General features: G+C 35.5%; 3 protein-coding genes and 1 non-coding gene across 7 annotated transcripts; 2 read left to right on the plus strand and 2 right to left on the minus strand.

Annotated features, from left to right (window-relative positions):
• The first annotated feature begins 1,214 nt into the window (after positions 1-1,214).
• Positions 1,215-1,294, plus strand: LOC148784888 (small nucleolar RNA snoR116). The gene has a single exon (XR_016063464.1). It is a non-coding gene; the product is annotated as a small nucleolar RNA snoR116 (small nucleolar RNA).
• A 1,029-nt stretch (positions 1,295-2,323) lies between these two features.
• LOC105175107 (uncharacterized) lies at positions 2,324-3,882 on the plus strand. The gene is made up of 2 exons (XM_011097446.3): positions 2,324-2,971; positions 3,111-3,882. Exons 1-2 carry the CDS (start codon positions 2,682-2,684, stop codon positions 3,595-3,597), a joined length of 777 nt encoding a protein of 258 aa, XP_011095748.2. The 5' UTR covers positions 2,324-2,681; the 3' UTR covers positions 3,598-3,882.
• A 1,453-nt stretch (positions 3,883-5,335) lies between these two features.
• CYCB3;1 (cyclin b3;1) lies at positions 5,336-12,977 on the minus strand. Of its 3 annotated transcripts, none has more exons than XM_020698252.2 (25): positions 12,690-12,977; positions 12,398-12,452; positions 12,225-12,303; positions 11,797-11,854; positions 11,634-11,682; positions 11,450-11,543; positions 11,179-11,214; positions 11,072-11,104; positions 10,818-10,872; positions 10,219-10,276; positions 10,047-10,128; positions 9,894-9,926; positions 9,772-9,796; positions 9,605-9,653; positions 9,420-9,513; positions 8,762-8,819; positions 7,455-7,739; positions 7,261-7,383; positions 7,019-7,108; positions 6,771-6,932; positions 6,556-6,615; positions 6,327-6,425; positions 5,946-6,124; positions 5,650-5,864; positions 5,336-5,483 (listed from the first exon to the last, which is right to left on the minus strand). In XM_020698252.2, exons 1-24 carry the CDS (start codon positions 12,702-12,704, stop codon positions 5,729-5,731), a joined length of 2,007 nt encoding a protein of 668 aa, XP_020553911.2. In that variant the 5' UTR covers positions 12,705-12,977; the 3' UTR covers positions 5,336-5,483; positions 5,650-5,728. The 3 variants fall into 3 exon arrangements, with proteins under 3 accessions (XP_020553911.2, XP_011095745.2, XP_011095746.2); XM_011097443.3 differs by having other exon boundaries at positions 9,739-9,796; positions 12,690-12,975; XM_011097444.3 differs by having other exon boundaries at positions 9,739-9,796; positions 12,225-12,300; positions 12,690-12,974.
• Positions 12,978-14,014: 1,037 nt separating this feature from the next.
• Positions 14,015-18,990, minus strand: LOC105175108 (2-dehydro-3-deoxyphosphooctonate aldolase). 2 transcript variants are annotated; one of them, XM_020698168.2, is made up of 14 exons: positions 18,799-18,990; positions 18,590-18,687; positions 18,403-18,499; positions 18,078-18,143; positions 17,566-17,625; positions 17,336-17,410; positions 17,130-17,214; positions 16,707-16,765; positions 16,496-16,540; positions 16,020-16,118; positions 15,813-15,860; positions 15,641-15,688; positions 14,660-14,732; positions 14,015-14,321 (listed from the first exon to the last, which is right to left on the minus strand). In XM_020698168.2, exons 1-13 carry the CDS (start codon positions 18,832-18,834, stop codon positions 14,676-14,678), a joined length of 873 nt encoding a protein of 290 aa, XP_020553827.1. In that variant the 5' UTR covers positions 18,835-18,990; the 3' UTR covers positions 14,015-14,321; positions 14,660-14,675. The 2 variants fall into 2 exon arrangements, with proteins under 2 accessions (XP_020553827.1, XP_011095750.1); XM_011097448.3 differs by having other exon boundaries at positions 14,656-14,732; positions 18,799-18,989.
• Positions 18,991-20,477: the final 1,487 nt, after the last annotated feature.

Raw genomic sequence — 20,477 nt, forward strand, 5'->3', positions numbered from 1 at the left:
GTCCCATGAGAGATATTCACACCATAAACAATCATCTGAATGGGTTAAAACTTAATCTGAAGAAATGGCGTCGATCTGAATTTCGAAGTCTAAGACACTCATTTGCTGGCTCTAATGTTTGGATATATTTCTATATATTACTCCGTTTGTAACCCAAATTGTAAAATTCCTTTTAATTGCAAAGTTTTGAAAAAAATTTAGAAAACCCAGAAAATTTTGTATAATTTTATATTATTCTTTTTAAAAAATAGTGACTGAAAGTCCATAGTGTTGAATGTATGATTCTAAAGGGGGGAAATTAGGATAATAGGAATGTTTAAATTTAGAATAGTGATCAAGTAACCAATCGTAAATAAACTGAAAATTCGATATGTTGAGATACAATCAAATACCCAATTGAATTTATCGGATCCATTTGAAATAAAACAAAAAAAATTTAGGTCCATCCGATTTAAAGAATAATTTAACCAATTTCTTTCTTAAAAAATAAAATGATAAAAATTCAAAGTGAACTCTTCTGAAGATAAATAAATCATTTTTATGTCTAAATTTCAACAACAAATAAAAAATATAAAATACTGATTTAGGTTTTCAATTTTCGACGAAAATATGTATTTTTTTTCAATTTTATATAAATTTGTAAAAAATAAAAATATATTTAAATTAATTAATAAAATTATAGTTTATATAAAATTGCAGTATCGAATCGATATATTTTTAATGAAAACACGTATAAATAAATATATTTTTATTTTAATTATTATTTCAAAAATTAGAAACGAAAACACAAACAACGGGATTAAATTTATCGAAAACTTGAAAGTAAAAAGTGGGGAGTAATACTGTCAACCGTCAAATTAATGAAGGGCAGGGCAACCACAACCTGAAACATACAACGGAGGCGGCGGCCGCCAGCCACCGAGGGCATCGCTGTAAATTCATCGACAGCCATAATTAGGGTTTCTTTGGTGCTCTTACCTATATATTATATAGTCACCCCACACGTAATTTTCCCTGGCTTGTTTCGAAATATCCGGCGGATAACTCTCCTCTTAACAAACACAAATCAGCATGTAAAGAAACACTGTAAATAACTCTTCTCTTTTCAATTTTGACGAGTCTTTGTTTCTTTGATATGAGGCCTCGCGCTTCCAAATTCCTCTCCTTTTTACTAGTTTGTTTGAATCTCTAATGGCGATAATTGAGAGAGAAAACGGCAGTATATCGAGAGTTGTACCATCAAACGATGAAAGCTGTGCTTGTTGATGCTGCTGCATCATTACTCTCTGAGCCTTGTTTCTGTTGCTTTTATGGTGCATTTGTTTTGATGTTTTTGCACAAATTGAAGGTATAGATGGGCAACAAATTAGAGTCACTGATGCACTAAACATCAATGGTGTTTACAGCGCTTTACGTTGCCGATAGGAATTGGCGCTGAGATTCTGGCATTGGCTTCTTTCTCATGGAGCTGCTGCATTCAGATGCGCCTACATTCAGATTCAATCCTCATTGTGCTCATTTCCTTGGTGTTATATATGTGATTGGGAACTCTCGAAGATTTTCCGGTTCGATCAGTCAATCATTTCGATCTCATTTTCAGAAAATTTATTCCTATACTGGATTTTGTATTACAAATGCTTGCTTAACCCTTTTTTTCTTTAATTATTAAAAAAAATCCAAACAAAGTTAAAATGCTTTTTCAGAAATATCTTAATGGCAAGCTGTCCTGATTAACTCTTTGTTCGCTCCAAATTAAAGAGCCGCCGGCGGAGAACATTACCTCCGGCCACGCTCCGAACATTTGCTTCGCTCAGGTAAACTGAGTCAGTTGTTGATCAGGTTGGGCCAGGGACGGCCCAACTTACAGCCTAGTAAGGGGTAATTTTGGGCTGTGTGGTAGCCACAGGCCCAATAAATGTTGGCTAAGTCAGTGGAATATTCAGTGTTGGTAGCAAAGAGAGAATGTCCTACCTTTTGAAGGATATTCTAAAACCGTCATCCTCTATATACTAATACCCACCCACTTTCTAATTAAGGTTAGTTTGCCAGAATTAGAGATTTGGCCCACGCTGTAATGGTATATTAGACTTCTCCAGAAAGGGAGGCGGACATCTTCTATGCGCGGAATTGGGTGTTAAATAATTTTGAGTAAACATATTCGTTTAATGGATTCTATTTTCTATTCAATATTTTGTTTATTATTATTTCATTTAACACATGCACGTTGGCGTGTTTATGTTAACTGATAATTTTTCTTTAATAAAGATACATTTTTATGCTAGTAACATGTATTAATTAGTAACATGTATTAATTAGAAAATTCATCTGCCTATTTGATTCCTAAATTAACAAATTTTAGCAGAAAATTAAGTATGCAACCCAAGAAAAGTCGGGCATCACAGGGTCCAATAATAGATGCAGCTGTGGTAGCCCATGAGCTAAACGTGTCTTCACATTCTAATTTGGTCCATCTTCGAGAAGCAGCAAAAATATGTGGGGAAATTAGAGTGAAAATTGAGTTGTAGAGAGAGATGCAGCGAATGTAGAAGGAAATGTTGGTCATGTTCAAAACCACTCAAAATTATAGAACTCTAACTTCTTCCCCTTCCACAAGAAGAACCCAAAAATCAAACAGCTACGAGCTATTGTTCCTCAGACAACCAACATAACAAGAAAAATAAATGGCCTATATTCTGCCAAATCTTTCTCCAACCCTACTCCAACCCAAAGACAAACCCTCCGCCATTGTTCCTCCACTTCCTTCGGTTTCCACTTCTACTGCTTCGCCCCAGACCAAGCTCGAGCCCCCACCTCCTCGGGGTGTCGCGCAGGTTAACCGGACTCCTACTGCGCGGGACAACAAGCAGGATGAAAGAAATGACTTTTATGTCAATTTAGGCTTTGCTGTGCGGACTCTCCGTGAAGACCTTCCTTTAATCTTCACCAAAGACCTCAATTATGACATCTACAGGTACCATTTTGCGTTTTCTGTGAATCTTGATGGTTCTTGGATTTTAATTTCGCGTTGTTTTGGAGAAACTTTGACTTTACTTGATATGAAAGATGGCGGTTTTAGTTGGTTATTTATTTCAGTGAATTGATTGCGGCAGGGATGATATAACATTCAGGGACCCTTTAAACACGTTTACTGGAATCGAAAAGTACAAATTGATATTCTGGGCACTGAGATTCCATGGCAGAATTTTGTTCAGAGAGATATCACTGGACGTGCTGAGGATTTGGCAGCCCTCTGAGTATATGATTCTGATTAGATGGAACTTGAAGGGTGTCCCTCGGGTTCCTTGGGAGGCCAAGGGGGAATTTCAAGGCACTTCGCGGTATAAACTCGATAGAAATGGGAAGATTTATGAACACAAGGTTGATAATTTGGCATTCAATTTCCCACAGACATTGAGGCCTGCAGTTTCAGTTTTGGATTTGGTTGCAGCTTGCCCTGCCAGTCCCAATCCTACGTTTTTATGGGGGCCTGTGGAGGATAGCTCGTCTTCTTGGGTAGAGTTTTATAGGGCTGTGAAGGAGACGTTGGATCGAGAAGAGTTGGTGATCCCTCAAGATTGTTTAGCTACCTGCTCATAGTGAGAGGTGGTTTACTGCTTTCTGCTTTCTTTCCATACAAGGAGATGATATAGTGCTATAGTGTAAACATTATTCACATCTTATAAAATGGCTTTTCCAGGTATAAATAAGACTCTCAAGATGAAAAAAATACAGAAATTTATACAGATTGTAGATGAATAGAGGAAACCATGAAGAGTCCCATGTATTTGCAGTAGCATAGGATTATAGATCAGATCACAAGTTCTGATATCTGTTTATACACAATATGCAATTATTAGATTTTAGTCATGCTCATTATCCAAATATGATCCTTTCATATCATGTCTGAGAAAGAAAATTTTCTACCACTGCAGCTCTATAATCTTCTCTTTTGGGGATGAGACGAGTCTGAAAGTCTATAGATATAGTTGTGTTTCAAGACTATTGAACGTGAAGTGGTTGTTAGGATATCTAATAAAATCTTGTTGTAGATATTGAGATGTTACTAATTTTATGTATTCTATATTAACCGGCACTAGATTAGCCTAAATAGAGCCTTTTCCTATGTTGTTCTGAAAAACAAAGTGAGGTATTTTTAGTGATGGGTTTAGGTTGATGCTACTCCAGCTGCAATGGTACACTCCTTAACAAGGTTGTAACCCTGCAAAACAGACACAACTTTAGAACCATGCCCGGGATGATCCCGGCAATGAGTTCAAGTCGGTGATGTAGGTAGTGTCTGTAGAGAGAATGGGTAGCAAAAGTTATCCAATTTTATGTGTGCACGATTCAAGGGTGGCAGTGGGTCGCACATATTAGGTTAAGTAGAGACCTCAGGGGTCCATTTGCCTGAGTTATAAGTTCTGGATTCCTTCAACAGATGGCTTCACTCTTTGTCCAAGACGGTTTTTGGAGACCTTAAGGAGTTAATTCCCACATCATTCTATTTGCAGCATCAAATGTTTCAGGTTCATTATAATATTGCAGCGTTTATACATACTTTTGCATGTGATCTTCAGACCTCACAGTTTGATATCTAAATATTATTTCCAAGCTTACTAACAGTACTTAGTTTAGCCTGAGCCTTGAAGTACCCTGGTCCCTTTTAACCACCAAATGACTCATCTCATGGCCTCTGTAGCCACAAGTGCCTCGATTCAGCCTTAAATGGTTATAACTAAGCTGGTTGGAGGAGTTCAAATCCCTCTTCTCATGCAAAATTCATTCTTCCCCAATGGTGAAACTTCTATTTTTCTAGGGCCGGATCACCTCTTTTAGATATGGGCAAATTCAAAGGTATTAGTTTAATTGCATGCACAAGCAAATTCTTCATTTGATCGCTAGTAAGAAAGCTTTGGGCACTTCATTAGGCGCCAGAGCCACAAGCAAGTGCTGCTACACTCCTACCGTACCAGAGGGTGTGAAGAAAAAGAAAATATGATAGATAGCTTTATTCTGAAATGATGTAGAGTCCCATCTTTAGTAAAAACACTTATAATTAGAAACCAAAATGTTAAAATCCTTGTAAGTAAGAAATCTCTAATTTACTTTTAATCTTAACAAATTTCATAAATTACAAGACTGTCATTAATAATATTTTATAAAATTCATCTTATTTTATCCAAATACTTAAAGAGTTTATCTCTAAATTAAAATTTAACCATCCTTCAAAGTAAATAAAAATATTTCATAAAATGTATGAGTTCATTTTTTTTAAAAAAAAAAAATATATATATATATATATATATATAGTCAAAAAACCTCTTTAGTGAAGAGAGAACAGAAAGATACTCAGCCAAATTAATACTCATCAGTTTTTCGTTTGATCTCTTTGATACAGATTTCTCAATTGAAATCCACACAATGTCGAATCTCCAGACAACAGCGTAACCGTACATAGACACTCTTAGGCTACATGCAGATACCTGCAAAATCAACAGCAGAAACTGAGTGAACTTTCAGTAGAGATGAAAAATACACAGACATGGTAGCTTTATGATGTAACAAACAGGCAAGAACTTCTTGAAAATTAAGAGGGTCTTCGTAGTGAGTTTAAGAAAGTAAACATAGACAAAAATCAGAGAAACTCACAACTTCTAAATTCTTGAACATTTTTGTTGATAGATTTCATGATGGATGAAACACTAACTACCAAGAGCAGCTAGGTATATCATGCAGGAAGCCTGTCCAAGGGCTTTATAGCTGCAACCCTGCTGTAATCAAGCTTCATATATTTCTCGAAAGTGACTTTCAGTAGAGTTGTTTTGGCAGCTCTGTGGAACTTCAGAATCATCTCCGCACAACTCCTGCAGGAATTTAAATACTATATAACTAAATCTATGTAAATCAGAGAATCCATGATAAATGACATTTAACAAAAAAAAAACCTGATTTGAGATTCTTCATAGCGTGCATGTTTTGCTAGGAGTGGAGTCCATGGCGGTGTCATGTGCATCGTACATCGAGCAACATAGATAGCTGACGCACATAGCATTGAGGGCTTGTAGTTCAGAGCTTCATACTCAACTAAGCATAGCTCAATGAGGTAAAAAGCAAGGTGTTCAAACTGGAAAATAATGCAGAAATGAGAATCAGTTATTGATATGAAAGAAGATTAATCTCATTTAACTCTGGAAAGCGCAGGGTCACATGGATGAATTATATTTTGAGAAGGCATCAGATTAATGGGTTAAAAAACAGAGATTACTGATGATCTTATGACTCAGGTTTTCAGTTTATGGGGGTATGATTCGCAGAAAAATCAACACCTTCATGTCTGATTGAGCAGCCTTGAGAAACCTGAGCATGAAGACATAGGGAGTTGGCTCATTAAGACGGAACTTCAATTTCTTTAATATAGTCTTTTCCTGAAATTGAAAGAATGTCACTTAGTCAAGCACCAGAACTTCTCCATACAGTATCAGGTGGGTTGATCGTTTTAAAATCAATCTTTCCACAAAGATGAAAATAAAGAAGACTGAAGAGGGCGACACCCACCATTTTAAGCATTTCATTCCTAGTGTACGACTCTGCTGAGATGCTTATTAAGTCGGCAACCTGTGGTTAATGCCAACAAATTAAGTGAGCAGAAATATATTCATCGAAAGCGTGCGCAGTTTAGAAAGTGCAGTTAATGCCAACCATTGAGTTACAGATATATACTAGACTGATTATTGTATACTATGCAATATTTGCATGCATGGAATCTTTACCCTGGGATGCCAAAAGTCTTCATATTTCGATGCCAAGAGGAGGGCAGTAAGCCCAACTAACTGCATTTCATTCTTCTTGATGCTCTCGAGAGCCAAGTAGCGATCCAAGAGTGTCATAGTGAGGAAGAGAGTTTCTTCCATCAACTCAAATTTTAGATGAACCTGTTACCGCAATGGTTGTAGAAAATAGGAATCAGCAACTGATGCCAGTGAAAGAGAAGGTAAACACATGCTAAGAGTAAATGAACCTCAATAAGCCAATTGATTAATATGCCACGCATTTGTGGTGTAATTTCTCTCTGAATATCCATGTAGTTCTTCAATAGAGGATTCTGTCCCTGCAATAGGATATCAGAGAAGGTAAAGTATCAACTTGATAGAATTACAAATTACCAAAACAGGAGAAAAAATGAAAAATGTGAAGTAAACAAATTCACAGAAAGTAATATTCTCACAAGTTGAGATGAGGACACAGTAGGAAATAACTAACCTCCAAAACCCAATAGTACTGGTATATATCATCAACGTAATCACTAACTTCAAGATGGTTACGATCATCATAAATGTCTGGCAAATTTTCATGAGATGCAACTTTACCACATTCCTTCAGCAACTGCAAAATAATCAGTGATTAGCATCTCGGATGAGAAGCGAATTGTAAAGGGGGAATTAGGTGCTTAATACCTTTGATCTGGACATTAGTGAACAAGTATATGAATTCCTACGATCAGATTTTCTCCTTCCCATAATGTCTGATATAATGTTGCTAGCACCACCAGAAATATCCTCCTCTTGAGCAGGTTCCTCATGTGATACAACAGAAGGAATATTTTTGGCTGCAGAATCCTTGTCCTGCTTTCTCTTGATTAAATCAGAAGGTTTGGACCTCAATTTCTTCGTAGCAAGCGTTTGGGTTGATCTTGAAGTTCTCTGAGTGTTAAGAGCTGTAACTGTAGTTTTCACAGTTGGCTGGACATGAATGACAGAATTGCTTAGTATGACAATAGAGTGACAAATCTGCTTAACTTTCAGTGTTACAACCAGTGTGCAAAGGATAGTTGATGGCAATAACTTCTAATCTTAAGATAGAAAATAACTACTTACTTTCAACTATAAATAGCTTTTAGCATTTCAATTTTATACAAAAATACAAGTAGATTGATCATGTGAATTTCAAAACAGAGATTACCGAGTTACATGTTTTCATTATTCTCTAGTATATAAGCTACAAGGAGAAAAAACAGAATACATCTCCAGTAATTGGTCATTATTGCATTCCACTAGTATTAAGAGTAGAAATAAGTAAACTTTGCCTAGTAATTATCTTATCACATGGGAAAAGACAGCTACTTTTAGCAAGCAGCAGTAACATCCGAAGAAGTGGATAACGGAAAAACTGTGCACGTGTCTGGCTGTCATCCTTCATATATACATCTTTATTTCTAATTCCAGATGGTTATCTTATTTAGAAATAAGTAGTCACATGAGGCCATAAAATGATGATACTAAAAGCAAATGCTTCAAAATTTTACTCCATTTCCAGCCTAATTTATGACATACTAGTTGGCAGAAGATTCACATCCTGTTCACAGGACTTTGGTTTGAGAATCCAGTATAGCAACAAAACCCTTGCCAGTTATGCAATCTTGAACTTCACTTTTTACAGGCAAAGTAAGCAATGCATCATTACATGCACAAAGTTGAATATAAACCTGAAAAAGATCTTAAACCATGCTAAATTCCGTAATGTAAATTACATATATAGCTCATTTTATGAAGCACATCTAGCAATTGTTTGAAGCTTTTGTTCATGAAACTTACATGTGCAGGTAAATCCGTTAAATGACCAACGTAAAGAAAAGAAATGCAAGATTCAAATGGATTGTGAGAAGGATTAAAACATGCCAGATGAATCAAGCAACTATATCACAAAGTAGTATTGAATGCCATAACAGTGCAAATGAAGAAAAAGGACAAAGCGTTTCACTTACTTTCACAGATTTCCTTGATGATACTCCAGCATCCACCTTGGTTTGAGCTCTTGATGACCTGATGATGATATGCAATATGATGAGCACATGAAACTATACAACTAATCATGCACTATACTTCATTTAACCGTGATGTCATATGCGGTTACGATAATCTATGCAAATCACAAAACTCTGCCTCATGGAATACAGTTGCTTTATAGAATTTTGACTCAATATTCTTTTCTCAGAAGCTAAACATGAAGGTGAATAATTTATGTAATCACAAAACTCTGGCTCATGGTATACAATTGCTTTATAAAATTTCGGCTCAATAATTTTTTCCCAGAAGCTAAACATGAAGGTATAAGCAATGCCAATATTTCATTAGGGTTGGAAAGGACGCGACATTTCCAGGCTGTAGGGAATATAGATACTTGTTGGCAGTAAAAAGAGAAAAGTCGAACATCTTTTACTAAGAGAATTTTGACATATTGCATACTTGAGTGTTTAGTTGGGGACCAATTAACTTTGTCCAATCAATAGATGTAGTCGAATCACAGCCAGAAAATTTATGTTTTATTCAATGATGAGCATGTGAATGACATACTCATTTTTATGTCTCCTAACGACAGTCATTAACCACTAACTATTTCAGACAACTTACTATATGACTTACATCACCACAAAACCATCACTAACTCTATTTCCCCAAGGACGGCTGCTCAAATTGCTTGGTTTTGGTATGATACTACTCCGGACACTGGGTTTCACTGAGAGCAACAAAGGTTAGTAGCATCATCTTCAAGAATATTTCTCAATGTAATTTATTTTTGAAAATTATCCCTTAATAGAGAAACTCACCATGGAAGCCATGTTTTCCCCTTAAATGATCGGACTTATCAGAATTTTCCTGTAGTAAATGCAGAACTATGTCAACTTTACAACATATAGAGAAGATTCTAAGATTATAATATTAGATGAAACATCATTAAAACCTTTGTTGTGCCATTTGTTTCTATTTGGCTGACCTGCTTTAGCACTGGTAAAGATTTCCTTCAAGCCACCATAAAAAACAGACAGACATATCAATGGCACTGCACATCATTTAAACTTAACAAATCAACAGAAACATGAAATGCAATCCTGAAACCTTGGCAGATGAAGAGGATCTCTAATCGATTTCCTGGAAACAAAAGAAAAGAATAGGTTTTCCTCAAAAAACATAAATAGGAGTATTCATTCCAAAAAATAGTGAACCAGCATTAGATTTCTGGTTTATAAACAATTTAACTCTGGAGAATACCTGCCAATTGAAGTTGCAGAACTACGGCCTCTAAATTTGGTCCTCGACTCATCAGAGGTGGCTGCAATAGTTTTTTTAGGAGCTGCCATCCAGCCATAATATTACATTAGGAAGAGAAAGCTCATATATCATCATTTATTTATTGTAGTAACAGAGAAAACCCAAAACTTACGCTTTTTTATAGTTTGTTTGTCATCTGTTGCTTTAATTGGGTCTAATCTTTGATTAACCTGTTTCATTGGCGGTCTCAGAGCTTGGTTTTCTTAAAAAAGTATAAAGACAGAGGAAGTAAAATATTGGCACGGACTGGCATGATCTTGTCTACCTGCTTCATTATACAACATGCTAAATGGAGAAAGTGGAAAGTAAAGTTGAAAGCATAAAAACTTTGCATTACAAGATTCTCCTAATTTTGGAAGTTCTTAGTGGGGCATATTGCAACAAAATTAGTACTGTATTAACTGGATTAAAGAAACAGGAGAAGCTGAGATAGCACTACTAAATGAAGGTCACAAAGATGTGATCAGTATTCATTTGCAGACCCCTGAAGGTTTGTCTCACAAATTTGTGCCAAGATTTATTATACAAATGAATAAATGGAGCGGAAGTGCGGAATTTACAATATCAAATGCTCCCAAACTTGAAATTTCTCAACAGAAAAATAATGCAGCAAAGATACTCTTGTACTCGGTAGTTAAAGAGACCAAGGGAAGCTGAAATCACACTACTAACTAAAGGTGACAAACTCGCAATCAGCATTCATTTGCATACCCTTGAAGGTTCGTCTGATGATTTTGCATCCATGTTGCCCAGATCCTCTGTATTTCTGTGACAAAATACCACCATCACGAAGAAAATGAAAACTAAGACGCACACGAACAACTAAAGGAAAACACAGGGAACAGACTCACTAATACCTAACAAAACTTCAGAAGCAGAGTGGGTTTCAAATACAACACTTTGAAAGATATATTGTGCCTTGTTAGTCTTAAAAAAGTCACATTTCAAATTTCATTAACACTTACCTTTCTGGATACATCATCTCACTTTTGCCTTTCCTGCAATAAGGTGATGCATTAGAACAACAGAAGTTTCTAACATTAATATAATTCACATTCATCAACATATATACCTTTGTGGATAGCACATCGTCTCACTTTTGCCCTTCCTACAGTAACGTGATGCGTTAGAACAATAGCAGATAATGTAGTTCTTAAACTTCTCTACTATCTTCATCTTTTTCTTTTCTTAATTACTTCTCCATTTGAGAGAGGAAACCGTTAAATGCCACATGCAGGATTTTCAAAGACTTCCACTAAATATTCCTCCAACCCACAACGAGAATGAAGAACTGACTACTTAAGAAGTCTTTTCCAGGTGTTGGGAGTTTCAAAATCACTTACGTAGACCTAGTGCTCTTTCCTTGTTCGGTTTTTGAAAGGCTGCCCGTGATATTGCCAATATCAGCCAAAACTTTTCTTCCAACATTTGAATTCACTGCAACAGGCTCTAACTTTTCAGAGATAAGGTTCTCAAACTACCAAATGCAGCTTCTTTCGGTAAATCATGTAGAGCAGTTGCACTTACCAGATTTACGTGGCTTGTTTTTGCAATTCTCCGAATTCTTGATGCCACTCTAGAAAAAGGAGAAAGCAAAAAGCAGGACAAATCATCAATCATGAGAAAATGGAAGCTCATATTTTTGACAAGTGAGCTGAAATAACCGTACAAAAGCTAAGGATATGCTAACCTCTGAATAATTGACATTGAGCTCGCAAATACTGCTGTCACGTGGAACAAATTTTCCCCTGTAATTTATTAAAAGAAATACAGAAAAGAGATAGGTTTATTTGAACAAGGAGAAAGAAGAACAAACATCACTTGTTGTTCAGGTATCATAAAAAAACTTGAACAACATAGCCGGTATCATATTTGAAGTAAAAGCAGTAGTAATCAAAAGAAGTCTTGGTTTTCGAAATGTTTTACATGCTATTAACTGCAAAAAAGAAAATATTAGACAATAAAAGAAAATGAAAGAACCTATAAAGAAAACAGTGACTAATCAAACCCCAGAACGAAACTTAATTTCTTCTCTTTTCTGTTTGTCCTTTTCTGAATGAGAACAAGAAACTTGATGATGACCAAAAAGATGTCTAGAGCAAACTGTTCAACACTTACTTGGTGCCATTAGTGAGAGTATCACGCTTTTTAACTTTGTCAACTTCCGCATAAATCTTTAAATTCTTCGCTTGGCCTACTTCGAAATGAATATACAATTAGAACTTAGAAGTAAAGCCAATAAAACGGGAACTGGGGAAGAAACCAGTTTAAATCCTGATTACAGAAATTACCTCTGTTACTCATTTTCTGGTCTTGAGTCACTCCTTTCAGCGGATTCAATCTCCCCTGAGTTGTGTCAAGAAAATTGCTCAACATATAGAAAACAGACCAAAACACACTATTAAGAAAACCGGAACTAATGGGAAAAGAAAGACCAAAAAGAGTAGACACGCCAGGAAACTAATATTAGGGTTCTCGGTAGACCGACATTGTCAAGAAAATCAAATACACTAGAAAAACGATGAAAAAGGAGGCTGGAAATACAGGAGCCCCGGACAACATTAGGGTTTCCATGGGTTGTACCTTAACAGCAACCATATCTTTCTTGGACCAAATTCCCTTTGTAATAATAGTCGATGAACAATTCTTTCCCCCTCGGTCAGGATTACGATGGGTACATGTGATCTTAACAAGAAAAAGCCATTCTAGTACTCAAGAGAGAGTGTAAACAGCGTTGAAAAAGTGATTCTGATAGTAGGAGTAACTCAGAGAAAGAAAAGAGGAAAGTTGGGATCGTTGTGTTGTATATGTAAGAGGATTTTTACCGTTGAATGTAGTAGCAAGAGTAGGCGAGAAGGACCGCCCGCCCTCTCACGGTTTGAATGGAGATCTGTATTTACGAGAATGCCCTTGTTTCCTTATTTAACGTTTACACGCGCTAGCTTTCGATATTTTTTCTTTTGTGAAGAAAGTAAACAAGACTATAATAATTTAACGAAAAAAAAAGGGTAAATTATATCAACCCTTGTGACTTGACATAATTAATATTCTCTTATTATTTAAAAAATTATAAAAATTCTTTTAATTTATGATAAAATTTTATAATATTTGGATTGAGGTATAAAATTATCAATTTTACCCTTATTGTATTTTATTTTCTTTAAAAAATTATAAAGAAATGAATACGGTGGACCAAATAATTTGAAAAAATATAAAAATTGTCCATTATTCCAAAAAAATGATTAAAAAATTAAAAAATATATATATATAGTTATTAATCCATAAGAGCTTTTTGATCATTTCATCATAAAAAATGGATTGAAACTTAATAGATACTAACGGATTAAACTAATTGTTAAACTGTCGTTAAAATCAGGAAGTCAAACAACGAGAGTATATTCATAATTATACTAAATCTCGGGTGAGGTTGTTATAATTTACCCATGAAAAAAAAAATACAACAGAAATAGTAAAGAGACAAATGTCCTAGTTAAGTCTAAGTAATTTTCCGGGTTTTTTGACATAAAAATTTGATAGACCTTATTAATACTTTCAAATACACATCATTGTTATACCTAATTGAAAAATAAAATATTCACAGTCAAGTTTAAGTTTCATTTAAAATAATAAAAATAATATCAAATTGTACACTAGAAAGTGTTCGAGGGGCAGTAAATAGATACGGATATATTTGACAAATAGTCTTGAATGTATAGTACCAAAATCCCCGACAACAAGCAAATACCATCGTTTGTTCTTTTAAAAATGTAAAATGTACATAGCTTGAAAAAAGCTATTTGATACTCAAGAGTGAAGGAATAAACGAAAATCGCTGTTGTGTTGCTATAGGAAGTTAAAGGTGCGAGAAGCGTTTTCTCAGTGCAACAACAATCCTTTTGTACCCTAGATAACCGGACACATAAACTAGTCATAATTCTTATATGTTCAAAATAACAGCAGTATTTCCACTAACATGGGAGATTAGAAGTCATAACTTCAATTGAGACTTGCTTAGATAATGGTAGTGTATCAAACCTAGAGAAAGGAGAACAGAGTTTCTAAATTGACTAGTTTACAAGCAGCGTTGCTGATACAAATCATGAAATCAATAATATTTGGCATAATTGTTTACTGATTGTGCCTGGTCCTGGCCGTGAAAGCAGAAACATGCAGTGGAACCTGGTGCTCTCCGGCCGTTGTAAGGAGTGGCCAGATCTACAGTAAACAAATTCACAGAAATATTACAAGTGTCAGGTATTAAATTCGCATGATTACCAAGAAAATTGATTAGGTCCAAATTCCATTACCACATAATTTATAGTAATAGGCATCACATATAGTAAGTAAAATTTAGAAACCAAATTTCCTAGAACCTCAGAAGAGAATGTTCCCTGGTTGATAATATTGAAGTTGAAGCATAGCAGAATGTCACCATGAAAAACATATGGTCTATAATGCTATTTAAAAAGTTTGTCCATATTTGGTGCATGCAAACAAGCACACAAGCTCTAACTATAAGAAAAATAAACCACTTTGTTCAGAATATTACCTACAATTGATGTTCTTTTCTCATGGACGGAATGGAGTGAGATCAATTTGGAACTGCTTCTTCCCCTTGCTAACCCGCTACAAAGAAAAATACATAAATCGAAGGAAGAAAAGTCTTCATCTTCAGTAGACAAAAAGGAGCTTGGGAACAGTTGAATAACTAATGGCATGATAATCTGGAAAACATTTGATGCACCTTAACTTGCATATAGATGATTTTGTAGGTTGGTATCAGTAGTTTGATTTGCATTTCTATGAACTCATATATTGTACTTGATTCTAGTATACTGAAAAAGTATTCCAGTAAATAGCTTCATTTCACATCTAAAATGTAGAAAAATGATAATGGTGTCTTCTGCAGCTAAAACCATCAATAGGAGTATGTCAAAGTACCAAAAGAGCGCCATAACCATTAGGTCCAATGAAAGAAAAGAGGTGAAAAACCAAGCACATATCACAGCCAACTTTAGCTACCCCCATACCAGTTATCTCTTACCAACTGCTAAGCATGCACCACTATGAGAGTAAGAGTTTGACTTTATACCTTGATATGATGAAAACAAAAACCTGTCTAAAGGGATTACGCAGCATCATGTAATGAGTCGACATGTTTGACTGAAAAAATTGATACCATTTACTAGTCCACTAAACGAATAGCATACAAGCACTGTGCCTGCAGTTTATATGGCACTGACATTAACAGGCATCTTCAACCATATAATACCGTGACACTTTATATGACCAGAAAAGGTTGACTCAGATTGAAGTGAAAGTTGAAGTGTTATATTCCTCTATAGTACCTCATGTTACACCTCACTATCACCTGTTTTATCTTTTTATTCATGTGCCTCAAGATAGTTAAATGTTTTCATCTTATCATGCATATTGTTCTGCCTCTACTATGCTCTTCTTCTGCTTTGGACCTCATCAATGTACATTCAATGAGCCTCTAACCATTTGTACAAGGTGCACATAGATTGACTTACAGCAATTGCCATGAGCTCTTCCAGCAATTCCTCCAAATGACGTAGAGGCTGCATGATAGAAATGAAACGGGAAGTCACTAAGACAACTTACTGTACCTAAAGATGCTTTTTCTGTAAAGAGAATCTCAATTCAGAAAGCCCATCTAACTCTTCCAGCTAACAATAAACTTACCCATTGTGTTGGACCATCGACTGGAGCATTTAGTGGATCATCATGCACCTAGGTAGCACACAATCATGACAGCAAACTCAGCAGAGGTTATAACAAAGTCATCATTCAAGTTATCAGTTATGTATGAACTGCAAGCCATACATAGTGATAAAATGAAGAGAACAAGAAACAGACTACTTTATTCACTAGACAACATCCATGCCGTACCTCCATAAAGATTCCATCCACACCAACAGCAACTGCTGTCCGGGCAATGCAAGGTATCAGTTCGCGGAGACCTCCACTGGCAACACCACCTCCTTCCAGCTGTTCAAGTAATTAGGAATCATCCACATTAATATACAACTTTAAAGAGGAAAAGAAAAGTTACTTGGGAAAAGGAAAGGCCTCAGCTCGCTTGAGAAAGAGAATTGTGTAACCAAGTCCCTCAACTTCTATAGTTTCTAAATAGCTAATATGACTATATCAGCCGTCTTGTGAAAAATCTGAACAACTGAATCATCAGAGAACGGTCTTGTTGGACCTACCTTACCAACTTTGCAGTTATTCAACAGGAGAGAGTAAGGCCATTATAATTACTGACAGTAAGAGCTGGAATAACCACTCTTCAAGGATCTATAAGATTTATTCATACCTAATGGAGTATGCCTATTCGAACACATGAATCATAGAGTTATAGATACCTTTCTCCCTGCAGGTTGTTGAAGTGAGTGTGTTATATCAGCAACCTGAAAGATGGTATCCAATTTAGGAAACTAGGTTTTCAGGAAATAGAAAATAAAAAGAAGCAGATGCACAACATGAAACATGTTTGAGCAATTATGTGGTCTGGATGCGCCAATAATGTGATGTATTGTCATTGATGCAAAACACAGGATGCACCAACAATCTTACAACAGGACAATTGGCCTCCCTCAGCCACTCCAAGTTTCGTGGATCAACAATCAAATCATCTGCGTAGCATACCAACAGGTGAAAAAAATTATGCTCTAGCACTCCAAGAGTATGTTAATATTAGTGTAGTAGAATCGGTCTTGGATCAATTTCAAGAAACACTCAAGCAATCTCTGTCCCTGGAACTTTAGAAATTGTTTATACAAATCAGTGGATATCTTTGATCTCAAGTATGGGAAATAGTTGGTTATCCAAGTACTACGGGAGCACCCATTCTCATGGGCATAAGTATGATATTCCTTTATTTTGGGACAAGGCTAGCGGCAAATGACTTAATCAAATAATAATTCAAATAAGTGTTCCTTCTATTTCACATCTACAAAGTATTATATACTTTTTGGGATGAAAAGAAGTAGAACTTACTATAGCCAAACATTGTGCCTCTCTCACAAACCATGACATTTTCATTTCCAGCCATCCTAATCTTTTCAGCAGAATTTACCATGACCTACAAAACCAATTGACCATTGTATAGGCAAATGATGTCACAGGCATGTCAACTTGCAGTAATCTGCGACAGAAGAGAAAACAAGAACTATGTTGAGAAAACGAAAGACACAAGTACTCACCGAAGGAGCACAAAATTGGCCTTTCTTGATGTTGATAATTCTTCCAGTCTTTGCAGCTGCCACAAGCAGATCTGTCTGTCATTCCAAGAGCATATGAAATGATTCATATAACCTTCTGGCGTAATTCTTGACAATAAATAAAAGGGTGGGCTCAGACAAATTTCTAAACCAAAATTATGGCCTAGCAAGCAACATTTTGTCAGTAAGAGTTGATTCTCTATTTGTCCAACCTGTCGGCACAAGAAAGCAGGAATCTGAATTATATCCGCCACCCTACCAACAGCTTCACACTGCAAAAATCAATTTTTTAAAATCAGGAGTAGCCGTGCTCTGTGAAAACACTTACTTACTGTCATCAGAATTATAACTTTACCTGGAAGTAGGTTGAATGGAAATGAACACAAGAAAAGAACAAAAATAGTTATATAACATACAACCATCATATAACTGGAACTACATCAAAAGGAGCGCCAAAAATGTTTAAAAAAAATTCTCATCTTTCCACTTAAATAAGAAACTCCATGAATTGACTCCATAGGGTCATATCATTTCTCTAGCAGAATTGCGAGATTATTCTTGAGTACTGTTATACATTCTTCCAAATGTAGATGCATTAATTGCACAAAGAATATACACACGCACACACACACACACATACCGATACATACATATATTGCAACTGTGACAAAGTGAATATTCTAACCAGGTGAAATGATTTCAAATTTCCATTGCTGATTTATACCTGTACTGTCTCATGCACATCAGTAATTACTGGAAGGTCATATGTTGTTTTCACCCTCTCAAGGATCTACAAAGAGAAGCACAATGCCAACCAAATGAGAATTCTCGGCATTACAGTGTCATTACTTAGAAAATTATAAACATATACATTATCTAAACTCTCAAGATGAGATCCTAAGCAATAATATCATCCCTGACAAAGTATATCCAAACACACAACGGAGAGCTAACCTGAAACATTACTAAAACCTAACAACTGAGGCTAACAGTCCATACCTATAAGAACGAATTATAGCTTCCTCGATTACAGTACCACCAGAAATTACCTTCAAACCTTCAGCCAAGCCAGGGCCGCGGAAGGACTTAGAAGATGTTCGGTTAGCTTTGTCGAAGCTTGACTTAAAAACCAAGGGCAATCCAAGTCTAGAAGTAGCACAAGTAATAAATTTCAGTCAATAAATGCCAAAACGCAAATAAAATGACATAAAACACTAGTCTGCGAAATTGCAATACTTAGAACTGATGGCTTTAATTTGCTTAGCCATGTGGAGAATATGCTCCTCCGATTCAATCACATTTGGGCCTGCCAGCAAGAAAAATGGCTCCGCAGTCTGTTTCTCAGATTTTAACAAACATGTTAGTTTGTGAAAATTTTCATAAGAAACAGAACAATCAGCCAAAATTTTCAAAATTCAGAAAGAATTTGAGGAAGATTCTGAAACCTTGAGCCTATTGTAAAGCAATGTAGACGAATCCATATCTTCACTCCAAATTGCACTTGCAAGCAAATATTAACAGAAACGAGATAAACGCTTTCAAAATGCCGAGAGGTGGATCCGAGATCTAATAAGAAAATATTTACTATCACTGTTCACGGAAAGGGGCATCATGATGAAGATTTCTCAGTTCAGTTGCGTAGACTAAACCGATCGGGCTTGGAGTTGGGTTGTTTGATATTGTAATATTATTGGGCTCCGGTTGTATCAAGCTACTTCGTTTATGTAAAATTCGGGCTTGGCCCAAGCAATGAATTTGGGCTACAGACTTTTTGGGCCTTTTCCTACCGAGTTATTATTTTAGGGATAATTCATTTACACCTCGAACATACGGTCTATTAACACAATTTATTAAAAAATTATATATACACTCATTAAAAATATTAATATTATTATATAAATTATTCTTATTTTTAAAAAAATTACACATACACATACACCCTCTAACACATCAATATCATTACACAAACTACTTATGTCTTTTGGCTGTTATGGATGATTTCTGTAATTATGCAAAATATTTTGGATAATTTGTGTAAATAGATACATGGAGTGTACATGTAATTATCCCTTATACGAGGGATGATTACTTCATTGTATTACTTTTTTCTTCACAAAATATTAGGGTAAATTACATCAACAACCACTGAGGTTAGACGTAATTACACAAACACTTCATGTCATTTATAAACTTGCAAGTATACCCCCTAAGAGAATGTTAGTGTGATGCACCTCAGGAACATTTGCGTAAATTTTCGCCACTAAATAAAGGGTGAACTTATAATTACAACTACACCCTAATTGAATGTACTTATAATTTTATAAATATCATAAGATGATTGTAAGAATTAAAAACGAAGATGTTAATGTAATTTACCAAAATATACTACTTATTTCTAATCTAATTCTTTGGTAAAGAGCACTTGTTAGGTTAAAGAAACAATTATTTATGATTAATGATCAACAATTAGACATTGAGGTGTACAAAAAGAGGAAATAGCTCAAAAATAGTCTTATGCTGATCTTATAAATTCTTGAACTGTATCAAACATATAGACATAATCGCCCACATGAATCATAAACAAAATGTAATAAATCCCGACAAGGGAAAAGCAAGTAAAGAGGAGTGCACATGAACTTTGCATCAAAGGGGACTCTGCCCGATTAGTTTAGTTACGTATATTTTATAATATTATGGGGATGGGGGCAGAAGAAAGACAAGAAATTAGGAAAGGCAGAAACACAATGATGAACGTATTGTTTTTATTATAAAAGGAAAAAGGAAATGGCAATAACAGTAAAGGACGAAAGCTTTATTTGTTCGCAGTTGCAGCATAGGCAAAGGAAAAGAGACATAATAACGACATCCTGAGGCGAATATGAGCGATAGAGAGTTTAGGTGGACGAAATCGACGTCTGAAACGCTTCTGTTGTGGATTTGCATGACAACATTTTGTCTTCATTTCCACCCACCGCTAACTACAGGTTGCTTTGCCCCAACTTTTTTCTCATTTTCTGCCGTTTAATAATTTTTTACTAGCTCTTTTACTCCTACTCGGATTTGACTTGGTCTCAATAGTTATTATATGGGACAATTACATTTGCTTCTTTTGGAATGTCATGTA

The sequence above is a fragment of the Sesamum indicum genome, linkage group LG12 (assembly GCF_026168435.1).
Source record: "Sesamum indicum cultivar Baizhima isolate 11 linkage group LG12, ASM2616843v1, whole genome shotgun sequence".
Lineage (NCBI taxonomy): Eukaryota > Viridiplantae > Streptophyta > Magnoliopsida > Lamiales > Pedaliaceae > Sesamum > Sesamum indicum.

Bases quoted from the DNA above. Each gene is read 5' to 3' on its own strand.
- LOC105175108 (XM_020698168.2), bottom strand. From the start codon at position 18,834: ATGGATTCGTCTACATTGCTTTACAATAGGCTCAAG. The intron at 18,688-18,798 runs GTTTCAGAATCT...TCTGAGAAACAG, and splicing joins TGCTTTACAATAGGCTCAAG to ACTGCGGAGCCATTTTTCTT. The intron at 16,541-16,706 runs GTAAGATTGTTG...ACCATCTTTCAG, and splicing joins GGGAGGCCAATTGTCCTGTT to GTTGCTGATATAACACACTC.
- LOC105175107 (XM_011097446.3), top strand. From the start codon at position 2,682: ATGGCCTATATTCTGCCAAATCTTTCTCCAACCCTACTCCAACCCAAA. The intron at 2,972-3,110 runs GTACCATTTTGC...TGATTGCGGCAG, and splicing joins CTCAATTATGACATCTACAG to GGATGATATAACATTCAGGG.